General features: G+C 41.7%; 1 protein-coding gene across 7 annotated transcripts in view; it reads right to left on the bottom strand.

Moving 5' to 3' along the window:
• The window catches only part of ERBB4 (erb-b2 receptor tyrosine kinase 4), a 590714-nt gene that overhangs the window by 188567 nt on the left and 386442 nt on the right, over positions 1–15705 (bottom strand). For all 7 annotated transcript variants that reach the window (XM_084524744.1, XM_084524743.1, XM_084524742.1 and 4 more), the window contains one exon: positions 9115–9249. In XM_084524744.1, the coding sequence (XP_084380870.1) occupies positions 9115–9249 (135 nt within the window). The remainder of the gene's footprint in view (positions 1–9114; positions 9250–15705) is intronic.

Below are 15705 nucleotides of genomic sequence, written 5' to 3' on the forward strand. Positions count from 1 at the left end.
TACTTAAATCCTGTAGCTACAGAGCAAGTACCACTTTGTAATATTTTTTATACAGTGGCATAATAAGCTGTCCCGCTTGATGGGTGACTTTCTCCCCACAGCTGCGGTAAGGAGGGAAGATTGTTCATTGCAAAGAGATGCTTGTGTCAGAGCTTCTTCGGAAACTGTTAATTGTGTCTTTCTCAGTGCTGTCCTTTCTGCGCCCATTACTCCTTAAGATCCCTGGCTTTGTAGCAGTTCCCTTGCTAGATCCCAGGATTAGGCTCTGACAGCCTGAGGACTGCTGTCCCTCATGGCATTATTTATTTGCATTAGCCAGGTATGCCTGTGTTCGTTACTTCTTATTCAGCCAACTCAACTGTTAGAGGCATCGTATTTCCATTAAATGCCATGTCGGCATGCCTTTCAAATCTGTTTCAAGGACGTTCGCCAATTGACAAATCCCTTCTGAAAACACAGGCTGAGGTATTTATTAGGAAACTAAACTGATTCCCTTTATTCAAAACACACTGTTCTGAGTTGATGAAAACATTACCATCACCTTCAGGCAGTTCAGCTTGCTATACCAAAGCAAAACCAGTCCTACATTCTCACGTATTCCTCTGTCTTCAGTTGTATAACCTGGCAAATGCTATTCTTTAAAATAAATTCCTTCTGTTACTATATTTGTCTTTCATTTCCAGGTAAATAAACAAATTCTGTTCTGACTAGAGATTCCTTAATGGTAGGAAAAGCAACCTCCACGTACAGCGAACAAAAAGTGGTTGCAGGACTTGCTGGCTGCCTATATTCAGCTCTGATTTAAATTTTCTTTCCAGCTGAGATATCCATGAAACTGTAACTGCTGCTTAAATGCCATGTTGCAAGCCTTTGAAGCGTGCTCCACACAGAAGGAGCTTTCACAAAACGGTTTAGTTATTTGTGGCTTTTTACCTGAAAGAACAGCTTCTCCTCCTGGCTTTGCCCTGGTGACACCTGCGGCAAGGAATGTATTCTGTGCCGAGACCACCTCTCTGCAGAGGCCCCATTCGCTGGTCTCCAAACATACATTTAAAATGTTAATTGAACTTCAAGTAATAACCTCAGTGAAAGGTTATAATTTAACCAGCTCCGCAGTAACAAAAGTCTTCAGTGCATACTTTCTGGAATGCCATTTACTCTGTAGGTAGTTTCCAATTTAGATGTACACCAGAAATGATACGCTAGCTGTTCTGAAAGCTGGCTTTAAGCATGAATTAGTCACTTCCCTTCCTTCCTTTAGCCAGGACACAGAAACATACTGTGGTTATTCTGGCCTTCTTCACAGCGAAATCGTTGTGCTTCGAAGAAGAACACAAAGCATTGCAGGGCTGACCGGACAAAAGGCAGTTAGCTGACGTGTGCCTCGGTACCAAGGGCTAGGGGGTTGATTTACGTGGATTCACAACAGAACATGAGGCACCTCCTGGTCTAAAGGAAAGTTTTCCACGTTCTTGTATCCATACTGCATTCAGCTCTCCCGAGTCTTTACTAACCAACAGCATTTTTGCTGTGACACCCGAGGAAATGGGCCCCATCTTTGCTCCCGCACTGCCACCTGGCTCCCAGGGTTACCAGGGTGGCTTCCAGATGGCATTGAATGAGGACTGGTCCTGCCCGAGAGCATTCTGGATGGTCCACTTGGGAAAGCTGGTGTGCACACATCTAACTTGTCACACAATTCAGCCACAACATACCTGAGAACTTGTGGAAGGGCAGTATTTTTGGGAGAGATTGCAAGGATCTGAGGTAACCCTGTTCTTTGTAACTAGCACGTAATTAATTCAGAATTAATTACTCCATGGTTTGAACCAAGTATAAATTTCCATATACACCACTGAGGTAAAAATAATCCTCTAACATTGAGACTACTTGTACCAAAAGTGAGTTAGTGTGCCCTGTAACCAACAAGGCCACGGCTGGACACAAATCCACCCACTTCCCTTGCCGGCCACTCCAAACAGTGATTTTTATTACTTGATGGAGAACAGGGCTTTAGCACTTACACAAAATCCCATGCAAATATTAACTCCTGCATTTTGCTGAAACACCTTATAAGAATACACAATGCATGCTGAAAGGCATGTACAGTAACTACATGGCTGATTTTCTCCTACATGGATTTAAAAACAGTCCAGGACTTTTGGCCTCAAAGTAGGCTGGCATAGAGAGACAATTTTACCAAACTAACTTTTTACGCAATTTCCCCCATTTCTGCAATATTTTTAGGTATCCTTTTGAAGCTGTATTACTCTTTCTGCTAGCATGTGGGAAACTCACAGGAGAACACGGTCCAGCAAACCCTCCGGTATCAAGGCCAATGACATAACAGGTTAACCTAAATAAAACAACTCACAAAGAGAGTAAAAAAGAGTAAAAGAGGAAGGAAGAAAAAAAAAATATTTATGGAGCCAGCACTGATTTAAATCAACTGGATGCACCCTGTACAGAGCCGGGTACATCGAACAGCTGTACTGCTGCCAAACTCACGTGCACCCAGGTAAGGTCAGTCTCAGCCTGGGGTGGCTGCTGCAGGAGGACGGAGAGCTGACTTCAGAAGCCACCGTGCAACTGGCTGGTCCATTTTCTGTTCCTTTAATTAAAATGCAAAGCACTGTCTAACTGGTAAACATCTAATTAGATTTTTGTCTATGTTTCAACATTAATAAAACACGTGAAAATGCATTTAAGAGCCAGCTAATTGGGGACTCTCCACAAGTAGCTGTAAATGAGCAATTACAATGCAATTGGGGTGTGGTTCCCCAGGGATCACCCAGCACAGGACTGATGCTTTTTAATATTCCAGATGAAAGTTCAGAAATTATTAGAAAACCCCAGGCAATAAAACATACAGGTGACAGGAAGACCGAAAGCCCAGCAAATGACAGTGAAGAGCATCCAGTCCTGTAGAGGCAGCCAGGCTGGCTGCTGGTAAGCTGGGGTCCCTCACACCAAATGTCTTTCCTACAGCCAACTGTAAGCCTGCACATTTTAGAATGAAGTTTTCTGGAAAATAGGGAGTCTCTAAAACACACAGGTATCACAACAGACTGTCAGGGTCCTCAAGTGAAGCTCAAACACAAAGGATACAATTTTAACTTCCACAGGGTATTTGGTTAAATCACTAACAAAACACTTTGAATGCTTTGCTTTCCCCCTTCTGAAAGAACATCGGAAAATATTTTACGTCGAAGGGCAACTGAAATTATACTAGAGTTGGAAAGAAATTCCTCACAGTGTGAGCCACGAGACCCTCTATCTGTTTAGCTTATGAAAAAAAGATCAAGAAGTGAGCTGATTATGCTGTACATGCCGCTACGGCAGGGAGAAAACACCGGGTACTTGAGACTCATTGAGCTAGTGAAGGTGTAACAAGCAATAACATCTGGAACTTAAAACTGTGTTCAAATCAGACGTAAAGGCACCTAGTGTTATTTGTTTTAACAGTAGGGAAGTAATAAGCTTATTGAGGGACAACTGTGACTTCTGCAAAGCCTCAGAGCAGTGCCATGAGGATGCACAGGGCTGAAGCCCCACGCTCGTGCAGCCAGGGGCTGTGGGATCTTTGGCACCTCCTGGGGCTGGGGCTGCAACTCAAAGCCAGGTTGGAAGTTATGCCGGGCTTCAGAAAGCTACTGTGCTCAACGCCAGGCAAACAGATGGCATTCCAGGTCCTCTGCAGAAAGGAAATCAGAGCTAGTGATGTTTCAAGGCTTCTTTTGCCCTTAAGAAATCTATGAATCAATAAGTAAAAGAGAGGAGAGAAATTTTAAAGGAGTGTTTCCCTTGAATACAACATGGGATTTATTGAATCACAGGTACACAGCTGAAGACTAAGATTTTTCTTCCCATGCATCATGTTAAGAATGTAGAACTACTGCTGCATAACTCAGAAGCTGTGGTTTTATGGTATCAGGTGGAATTAGAAGGCAGTGACAGAGAAGGATGATGTTATGAATAACAAGTGACTGAAGTTTCTGCTTGAAAAAAGTTCTGCAGATCTCAGGGCACTTCAGAACCTGAGCAGAAACTCCAGTTCAGGTCAATACTTGAAATTGGGCCCAATTTTCAGAATTTGGTTGAAGCTGGACATTAGTTAACTTTTGTCTTGCGTTTTTCTGAATAGTTTGTTATAAAGCAGCAATTGTTTTAAACTTGAAAATGGCAGATAATCTTTTAATCTTTATTACCCAGACAGTTACCAGCTCCATCATGAATATGCAGCCATGGATTTCAGTATTTTTAAATGCATTGTTGGTTTATTTCAATCTATGCTATTAGCTACACCCAGTGACCTCAAGTTGGTAATTCAAACCCTCCGGGCTTTTCTGTGAAACAAGAGCTCCACATAAAGCTGTGCTGAAAATTCTGATTTAATACTACAGTCCCTGTCAAAACCTGCAAAGGAGCTCAGCTGGTGCAACGGGGTTCTAGCGCGCGTCCTGCTCCAAGCCAGCCAAGGAGGTCAGTGAGGATGCTGAGGACACGGATCAAAGCAGCCGAGTTTTCAGACGTGCTGTGCTTAGTCTCAGGCTGATCAGAGAGGAGGAGTTCTACCACTGTCGAGTCATTTCAGGCAAGAAGTTTACTCCTTATTCCCTGCTTTATTTCTTGCACCATCGCGGGTGAGCTGCACCTTGGGTTTCCAGCTCCGAAGAGCAGATCCCTACCTCTTTAACTACGGGACCAAATCCAATATCTGGATGTGGTAACAGTCTTGGATGTGGGTCTTGGAAGTCTGGCTTCAGCATGCCTGGCTAATGCCTGAATTCATGGCTTACTTTTGGAAGGAGAGAAAACATTTTCTGCACTGAAGAAACAAACTGAGTAACATACACCTAACAGGAAAACTTTGTTCCATGGACTGTTAAGCATTTTTGAGATTCCCAGTGCCACACGTGCTTAGCTTAGAAACCTCAGGTTGAAAACACTGATTTCAGTAAATAGAAGCGAAGGCTATTTTCAATTACAATTATCTGTAAAAGCTTCATCTGTAAGATACCAGTCTGGAAAGGCTCTGCAAACAGTAAATACTCGTAATATCTCAGCACATGAGTCAAAATGCCAGGCACAGAGGAACCTGTCCTCAGAGAGCTGAAGTACACGTGGTCCCTGGTACAACATTTGTTTATGACACTGCAGCAGTACACACTGAGCTTTCTGCCCGCAGCCACCGGCTCTACTCATCTTAGCAGTAAGACCGTGTAAATTCCAGGGCTTCTAACACGAGCCTTTCTGCATGCATTTGATCAGAACATGGAGCAATGTGTAGAATGCATTTTGGGTTAAAGAACAAGAAAAAGGCGAAGCCGCATTTAGGATTCAGATGTCTACAGCACTTCTACTATTGTGGATAAGACACTAAGGCCTTTTCAGCTGGCTCCTTAACACTGATGTGACAATGAAAGGAGGGAATTGGAAGAATCCGTATCCCTGGAGTTCACTGGCCATATCCTCTTCTGCCTAGCATTGATCTAAATGAAGGGGAGTGCCAGAGAGCTGGCAGATCCAAGGTATGAAACAAGCACAGAGACTGATTTTATTTCAAAGCGTTTTCATTCCTCTCCACCCTTTTGTCTTCCTCCTCTGCTGATTGCTGTGGAGCAGCAGGGAGGGCTGCAAGTGAAATTATCCCTGAAGTGGGACCATTATCAGCTGTTCGTTTGGCTGGGGAAGAGAACACCGGCAGGCAGCTTGCAGCATCGGCTGCCGCAGCAGGGATGAGGCAGAAGGAGCATGGCTGAGGCCAGGCACATGCAGGCTGGTGCACCAGTGCTCCTGGTAGGACTGGAGTCCAGTCTGGCAAGGTAGAAAACCCAGCAGGTGTTGCCAGGCTCCTCTCTGAAGGCGAGTTCTTATTCTGGAGGACCTCAGGGGAGATTTCATGTCTGTTACTTATGGCTGGAAGCAAAACTAACAACGCTCCAACACTAAATCGTGTTTTTAGGACCTGCCCAAAGTATTAAGCATCTGACTCTGATGCTCATGCCAGTTAGCATCCTTTTGTCCCTACAATATTCTCTGCCAGGGAGGACTACAGAGGTGGTCACTGTGAAATAGCCCTAACAATTTCTGGGGCGAATGCTATTCCTCTATTCATAGCAGACAGGGCTAAACATGACACGTAGGTTGGTCCATCTACCCGGGTCTTATGCCAGCACATGTTTACAAAGACTTTCCTAAATGACTACTAGTACTGATTTTGTTGAGCTTGACACGCAAGATCTGGCTGGTTTACATTCACAGATGGATGAAGCCCCTCTGACAGACCTCTTCCCTCTCCTGTGAAGGTTTTCAGAAAAGCAGTAAAAAAACCACTCATTCTTTTCAAGATACTCTGACAGAGAATGCCCCAGAGGGCCTTCCCTGACATCTTTTGCACTTAGTGATTCTCAGTAACACCAAACAACATGTGCTTACTAAATTCCAGCGGACTTAGTCAAGATTTGCATTTGATAGAGGCACCTGAGACTTCAGGCAATTTAATGTTTGTGTAAAATAAACAGTAAAACTATATGCTGGATCCAAAAAGCATGACTCACAGTCTATGTAGGAAAGTACCAAAGACTTTGTGATGCACTGAGCATCACTTGCTGCAGTGGAAAAATAGTGAGGCTGGGCTCAGCAAGCACCCACACCGCTTCACAGGTTTTGAAAAGTGACATGTGAGCCAAATTTGAAAAGCATGTACCTTACTTAATGATACTCTATAGAGATTTCCATTCTAGGGTTATAATTCAATGTTCATTTCTCTAAATCCTTTCTGTACCAGCAAAAGTAACTTGCCTTTATTGTTTCATAAACTACCATTGTAACGTATTCCCTTTCTCCTACTTCTTGACAGGTAGTAATAAGGTTCCACCACTCTTTGAGTGATTTTATTTGAAGGCTTTATTATATACATGTATATATAAATGCACACACACGAGAAATACATGCACACACATGGACAGCTATTTAATTTTAGGTGTTTCTAAATGGTGATCCCTGTGCCTAAATTCTTTGTTTCCCAAAGCCTTAACAACTTTGTTAAACCATCTTACCCATTTTTGGACTTCTGTGTAGCAGGGTTTAGATTTTCACCTATGTAAGTTGTGAAGACAAAAATAGTTCGGATAAGCTAATTAAATAAAATTTCACATGACTCTTGAATAATATTGAAATAGAATCCGGTTTCTTGGAGAAGGAGATTTTTACTTATTAAATTAAATACAGTCCAACTGGGCTCTTCTCGATCCCAAATAAGGGAAATAAAATTTGGGTAGCTGTCTTAAAGAAGTTGCCTTACTACATAGCCCTCAGTGAATAATGCTGCTTATCAGGATTATCAAACACAAATGGCAAAGCACAAAATGTTGCTCCTTATGTTTCAAAGCAGCTCAAAAGGAATGATTTAAAAAAATTTGTCTCCAGAAAACTGGACTGAGATACATACATTCTTTCATCCTGCTGGGGGAGCTAGCATTTGCCTTTATTACTTTCTGGTTGTGATTCCAAAAGTACTCAGCGCTGACCTTGTTCTGATTCCTCTGGTGCTACCAGCAAAACTTTTGCTAGCTCAGAAAGAAAGTATTGATGTTGGTTGCTTTTTTAAAAGAGCTTATTACCTTGGTATTGCAAAAGCATTTGTCTTGAGCTGGCAAAGGTTAAAAGAAAACCCAATAACAGAACAAAACAGAATAACAACCAAGTCTTTTTCGTGTTGAAGTAATGATTCATAAAAGGCTACATACCAGCATTCCTTAACCTTCAAAGGCTTTATTAGTTCTGCTTAGAACTGATCATCACCAGCGATGAGATTTTTAATATGCAAATAAGATATCTGGCTGTGTTACAACTATGTCAGGTTTCCAGCCAGAAGGCAGAGGAGTTGAGCCTCAGCTCCGGAGCTGGCAGACCCAGGACAAGTGGAGTTTGGCAGGCTACCGCAGGAAGCTGTGTCTCAAGTAGCTCTGCTCCTTATTTGAGGATAGCAGGTGAGACATACAAAAGCAAGCTGTCCTTACGGAAAACAATTATACCATCAAGCGATCGGTTAAAAATCAGTTGCTGCTTACAAATTATGGGGATTCATCCGATGGCCTCTACCCAGCGTTTTATGTTTTTGCTGAATTCCTAACATAGTACTGAAGAATTTAAATTCTTGCTTGGTTGTTGTGGCAGCTAGAGGCACAATCAGCGATTCATACATCCTTGAGGGACACCTCAGGATATGGCAAGCAACCCAGAATGTTCCTTTAGCCAGAATGCCCAGAACAATGTCTGCTGTGGTATCACGCCTGACATCAGATATAAACTTCTTCCCAGTCTATACCTGAACTTCAACCTCAATACATCCTGAGGGTACTGTTTAATGGCATGGTAATCATTCTGAATGCACTTTGCTGTACCAGGGAATATTTAACCTAAACACTTCATATCGCTGTATCACTCATGAATTCACTATTGCTCCAAAAATCAGCATACTACTACTGGAGGTGAGTAACTCCAGGGAATGGAAACAGACCAAACAGATTAATGAAATTATATAGATACTAGGAGTTTGAAAAAGAGAGCATTAAAACAGAGAACACACTAAAACCAGAAATATTGGCTGTATTCTGTTTCTTTACCAATACACACAACACAACAGGCTAGCTATTTCTTTGAGGTTCATTTCTTATCTAAAGTCAGAATAGCCGTGAGCTTGTACCATAATTACTCCAGCAGCTAATTATGATGCCATAGGCAGAACACTGTGACTCAAGGACCAGACTGAGCAGCAGGAACAAATGCAAAACAAACAATAACGTCTGTGCTTCCACGGTAGCACAGTGGCTTTAGCAATAAATAGAAAAAAAGAATCTGCAGAAGAGAGAAAGCAGATGAGAGAAAATTCAGAAAATGCATGATGTTCACAAACATGCTCTACAAAGTGTTTTTAAGATTAGACTAAGTGTTCCCTATATGCAGCACACAAGCTTTGAAGAATGCAGTAGGTGGGGAAATATTCAAATACAATTCTCCATAACAGAGTATCAGGGAAAAACTTGTGGTCATATTTATACCGTGTCATGCTGTGCTGATGACAAGACAAAGAATTAAACTGGTACTTACATCCCGAGCTGCCATTCGTTGGAACCAAAGTGAAGTTGGAGGCCCAGGGGTTACGCACAATATCCTGCCAATGAATGGTGTCTGCGAAGCAAAGAAATTTGTTCTGGCCAACATACACCCCTCCATTCAGTATTTCTGCACAAAAGAACAAGAGAACATGATTATAAAGCTTTAGACGTACAGATAATTAGGTTTTTTGCTGCTGTGTGTACTGGAGAGAGAGGGCACAACATTCAAATGCAAAGATTCTTATGGTAACCTCACCTAAGACTCTGCAAACCGGATGGCAAGTAACATACAGTATTTGTAAACAGGAACCATTTATTTATACACCAAAGAAACCTGATGAAGACAGCCACACAACTGCTAGATGATTTACTGGGCTTACTTGTTGCTCCAGTGTAATTGTGTGTAAGGGTATTGTTATTCGTGGGTAAAATAACTCTCAAGATTTAACTGCCTTTAAAAAGCACAAGCAGTCAATTGCACTATGCTGTATTGCATTAATACATCTGGATACTTAAAGCGCACAGTAAACTGATATGCTCTCCTGGGGTAGGAATTTTCTGATCTCAGAGTAAGTAAGTAAGGAGGGTTCATTTGTCAGGATGTTTGGGAAAGCACCCTCCCTGACCACACTGCCCTGCTAGCCAGCTCTGCAGTCTACTCTCTTCTGCACTAGCTCACACATTTTTTATATCAACGAATCACTATCAACCTTTAAAATTTCGTAGGACTCCCTTCTCATCAAACTTTTAGTCATAAATCCTATTTGAAAAGTCAATACAGGGACCATGTTCTTCTATTAATCCCAGCCGTCCATCTATGCAGGTAATAGCGACAGAGCGAGTAAGGGCGACCAACAATCACAGCCAAAGCAGGACCCAAACTCGCATCCTAATTTTCCTTAATGCTACAGCATCTATATTCCTTCTTCACAGGATGCAGGCATTTCAATTTCCTGCCTCTTCAGCCACGAATCTACTTTCTGAATGCCAAGACTACTGACCATGAGTAGTTTCAAAACTGCAAAAGGGACTCAAATTTAAACATGAAATGCCTGTTTTCCAAATAAAACTTTTTTTTTTTTTTTTTTTTTTTTTTAAGTTCCCTCTTCCCAAATACTGTGATCCCAAACCCCCACTGGCACATCTTGCTGGGGGCTTTGCATCTGAGGGAGACGGATTCTGAGCAGATGGAAGTTCCCATGATATACCCTAACTGGAACAGTGCAGGCCATCACAAATTGGGGTGGTTTCTTTGAAGGAAATTTTAAAATTTGATAAATACGGAAAGATATTAGTGACCATTCCTCTATTTCAATGTGGATTTTCTTTCCTTTTTTTTCTAAATCATGTTTATCATGGTTATATCAGTTGGCTTTTAAAAAATGGCTTGTTGCCCTACCTCAAAGACTTCATTTGTCGAATCTCAACATAAAAATGATCTTATGGTTGTTAGATGTAGCACTGGGGTCTCCTTCGGAGCAGTAACGTTTTTTTCTTCACCCTCTACACTCTTGTTCATATTCAGCATTCCTCTTTTGAACCTGGCTCCTTTACTTCCAAAGCAGAGGATAATCCTTGTGTCTTTCATTGAGGTTAACAGGAGCAATGCAGCTAAAACCTCACACACCACTTAGCGTCAGAGATTCCAGCCTCAGCTAAGAGATGTTGAAGGTTAGCTACTAATGGCACTTTGCAATGACATTAAGTGGTGCTATACAGCCAGGAGTGTCACACTTCTTACAGAGACATTTAGAGTGAATCTTGACTACCAGTGGCAATGACTAGGTTGTCTGATAGTCCTCACCACCCACAAAAACCTTTAAAAGCTGTAGAGGGAATACCGAATACCAACACTGACAAACAAGCAAGGAATGACTGTGTTTTTCTTTTAACATTTGAGTTTACAGAATGTGGAGTAGGTAGCCCCTAAGAAAAGAATTATTAAATAAAGGATCATCTGTAAATACATCTTTCCACCATATTAATCAGTTCACAGCATTAATACCTATTTCTGAGAAACCTCTGGTTTAAAAGCTTGGCTTTTCATTGAAAAGGGGCTTAAAACCAAAACCCATAATAATAATCTCGTACAGAAGAGAGTCCACATTAGAGATATAGCAATGATCTGTCTGTATGACATTCTTATGATCCCTGAAGAAAAAAAAAAAAAACAAAAAACAACCCTGTACAGCATCTGTTCGCAATTCTGCTCAGGGGAAAAAGTGGGACTCGGAAGCACACTTGAAAACATGATTAGTGATGATTTCTCTGTGTCGTCCCAGCTACACAGGATTAGCTAATCCATGATGGCCCAGATTTTGATTAAAAATAACATCTAACAAGCCATGAAAAACTGAGAAATCTACATTCAGAGCTTCTTAACCACTTGCACAAGATTCCAAATAGTGTCGCTATCAGTTGGTACATCTGAACACCTGCCGCTGGCATAATTTCTGCTTTTTAGAGCATTCACTCATGACAATACCTATCAAATTTTCTCTTTTCTCCAAGGAACTTTGATGTATTCTCGTATATCAGGCACCATCTCACTCTAAAAATAATTCTAATAGTTTCAGTTTGTGGAGAAATATGTTTTTCAGCATAAAAGTGACCAGAAACTGGCCCCTCTTTACTGGAAGCTTTCCTTGTGGTTTACTAGGAGCAAACATGGGAAATGCTCTGACTTCCCTCATCACTGATTAAGAAGCATCGTACCTGTTGTTTGAGTCACAAAACCTAATGTGATGTATTTTTCCCAAACAGTACCATTTTTTACAGGTGACAGGATTAAAGTTTACAGGTCTATTCACATGGTGATGTTCTGAGAAACCTGGGTTCTTACAGGTTTATTAAATAACCAGGAACTCAACGTTTAGTACAATCCTTAAGGTGCTTTTGCTCAACTCTTCCCATTCTGTTGGATCCAAATCCAGTTTCCTTCTGCCTTCCTTCCCTGCTTGCTATTCCACTTTGCTTTATGCAGAGTCCTCGGCATGTGTAAATCAGCACAGATGTATTGGCTACACTGAATTAACAAACTCAAATGCATTTTGCACTTCTCTGCCCTCTCTTAGCAAGAACAATGCCTGGAAAGACCTAATAAACCCCATTACATGTTAAGCAAATGAAGCACAAATGTAATCAATATACAATAGAGTTACTGTATAATGAACTCATCATCATAAAGTCATCATCTCCTTTTAATTTACAGCACTGCAAGCGAGAGATAAAGTTAAACAATAAACAGGAGGAGAAAGGCAGGGATCTCTGACTACGCAGCTGAGCTAGGGAACAAAGCCAGCAGAAGAGCACTTCCTTCTCACACAACAGCAGAGGAGCCCTCCTGCCTTCAGAGGCTGCAGGAGGAACCAGAACAAATCTACCACTGGATTTTCTGATTTCTCCTGCAAAGAAAGAAGCCAGTTCCTGCCCAGAAGCACAAAAAAGGAACAATTTGCAGCGATATATACCTTAAATATCATTCTAGGGAGAGTATTTTTGTCTTCTAACACATTTTTTGTGACTTTGGAGAACTGCTAATCTAAGTCCACCACCACTGTCTGGGATGGACGGCAGGCAGAGCACTCAGCTCTAGAAACTGCTGCCTGAAATACCACCTGCTGTCTGCAAATGTTACCTTAGGGCTTCCTCACTTCTTGAGGACACAGAGTTATAAAGGGGCATTTTGAAGCACAGGTCCTACTGGCTTTCATTGGGAAAGGAGCTCCCAGAGGTGGCAGATGATTCTGGAAGCCTTCTTTCTAAGCTCCTGATAGCCACACTTGAGTCTCACCACCTCCCATTTTGGCACCAAAGCTGCAGCTGGTGCTCTGAGCAAAGGAGTAGCTCCAAGGTCTTTTGCCACTTGGTTCTGAAGTGAATGCAAAATCTTACCATCTTCCTTATTAGAGCTACTTCCCTGGCTTAAAAGCAGTATAATTCTGTCACCCAAGTTATGTGAAAATAAAGCAGCAAATGCACTCGCCACTGACTTGTGCCATTATTTTGCTTACTGTGTGGAGAGCTGCCAAATGATTCTGGGGAACTTACATCTGCATATTATTAGAATTCTATTAAATGGTCATTTATCCAGAGACTTGAATCAGAAATGCATTAACTATTTTATCTGCTATTTCCATGCTTCCATTAGCCAAGTGATGAAGCAGAGCTATTACCACATAACTGTGGTAGCCTACCATACAATACCTAAAATACTGACACCAGAGCAGTGATACATACAGGTCTCTGGCAGTCATCAAACATGAGTATCTTACATTTCCCATAAAGTGCCAAGCAACATGGAGAGGTACAGCATGTACAACTTATACTTAGTCTGCTAAGTTCAAAAAGGGGCAAAGCCCATAGCATTTGTTGCAATGAGATGAAGGGTTTGGGTGGGGTCGGTGAAACGGGGGTTATCAGCCACCAGAAGCTTAAGATCATTGTAAATAAGGCAAAAAGACAGTAGCTCTGCATGTGCTTTGTCTGTTTAGACCAGACATGGAGAAAACTTTTATTCATCCATTTGTCAAAAGGGCATTTTCTTCAGCTTCTTTTTTCTTCTGTACAGTGTAATCCCTCAGGGTCTGTTATCTAACTTCTAACGTGGATTAAATTGGCAAAACATGTTCACATTCTGCAGTGTATCCTTAAGTGCAAATACCTTGCACGTTGATCTGACGTGGGGGCTGTTGGCAATTATTTCACAACATAATCTGGTTCTAAAATTGTTCTAAAATTGCTTATAAAATTGCTACTGCGGCTGAAGGTTACAAATTAAAAGCTCCTCTCCAGGGGTATGAAGCCAGCAGCCACCATGAACTGGAAGAAGGCACAGAGAGAGGGAAAAGAACTAGCTCCAAGGTGGGCAGAGAAAGGGGAAGGAGCTGATTAGGAGCCCTGTTATGAACATCCACTATAACTACCGCAAAAGCAAAACAGAAGATACCTGGCACTTTTCCACAGTGATTGTCTGCTAAGAAAACAGCTGTTACACTACACAGTACACAGGTGTACCCTGCACATACCTATAATATAAGGCATGTTGACGATACCTTAATTTCCAAGGTCAGACTCTGTTAGAGCCGAGACATCTTTGCATGCTGGCAGTGCTTCCCCACCATCGGCCAGATGACAGGGACCTCTTGTCAGATACTGTACCACTCTCAAAACACTGTCAAATTTCACTCTGGATGCTCAATGCGTTACCTAAAAATGGCTTTGGCCCGGAAATTTCATGCCAAACCAAGTCTTTTGATCTCTTAGCACAGTAGATTGCGCTGATGACCCACTGGGAAGGCACTTCAGGTCTCTCATTAATAAGCTATGTCTTAAAGGGTAATGAGAACTGGGTGCTTTAGCAGACAATAGCTCATCCATCATCAATCAAGATCTGAAGTTTTTATACAGATGATTTAAGAAGAGTTGGACTGTGTAAAATTGAAATGTCACATTTGTATTGGGAGATGGGGGGAGCTTGATAATGAAAATGAGAGTTTTAACCTTCTCCATTTCAGCTCAATGACCATACTCAAAAGCTCAGGGATGTAGAATCTGTGTACCAGCTAGAAGCCCCAGACAGCCTTCGATCTCAATTACACAATTTCAAGCAAAGATTATTTGGGTCATTAGCTGGAAGTCAGTTTCAAGGCTTGATGGTAACAGCAAAATACTCTTTATTTCTATCAAAAGCATTTGGTGTTATGTGTGGGCTGCGGGTCTGTACTTCTAAGTGCTCAATAACTAAGAACACTGGATTGTAGCACCTGAGCATAAATCTTCAAAATCTACCTACCTATTTTGCTACAGAAATAAGAATGGGGTAATCTTATTCCTTTTCATTGAGTTTGATGGGGTACCTTTTTTTTTTTGCAGCATTTCACTGCAAAAGTGTGTGACGATGGATTCATATAGTCCTTGTGAGTCATTTAGCTACTTCATTTAAAAACAGGCCTGGCCAACTCTTCTTTAGCAATCTCCCCAAAGCAAGTTTCTTTCATTAACAGGTTCAACCATATTAAACCAACTCAAAGAAGACATTTGTATCCAACTCAGATTATTCCTGATTTGGTGCATGCTCCGAGTTCTTCTTTCTCACAGACTTACAGATTTTAAAGCGTCATAGCATATAACTGGTTACTTCCTAAAAGGAAACAACAGTGCAGATTATTCCAGCCCCTGGGGGCAAACACACCGGATTTACAATACATGTCCCATGCCTACCCTACTCCCAGGGAACCACAAGTCAGCGTGTGGCTCAGTGTCAGGGTCATGGGTTGCATCTTTCCTTGTGCCCTAAGCAGCCACTGACCACTGGGCACACAAAACACAGCCAGATGGCCCCAAGAGCTTCAGTGCATGGAGAAAGGCACCCATGGAGGATGGTAGAAACAGCTAAATGAAATAAGTCACTCAAAAAAACCTCATCTATTCAAAAGGAAAGAAAACAGTTGGATATAATCTCAATTTAAGATGTCCTTTTTTCATAAAAAGTGAAAGTCTTGTTCTTAGGTATAATTTGCTTTACTAAGCACGCTTGTCTTGTGCTAAAAGAAAGGGTATGTCTCCGTAATCCAGCTAGACT

Source organism: Aythya ferina, assembly GCF_964211825.1.
Source record: "Aythya ferina genome assembly, chromosome: 6".
NCBI lineage: Eukaryota > Metazoa > Chordata > Aves > Anseriformes > Anatidae > Aythya > Aythya ferina.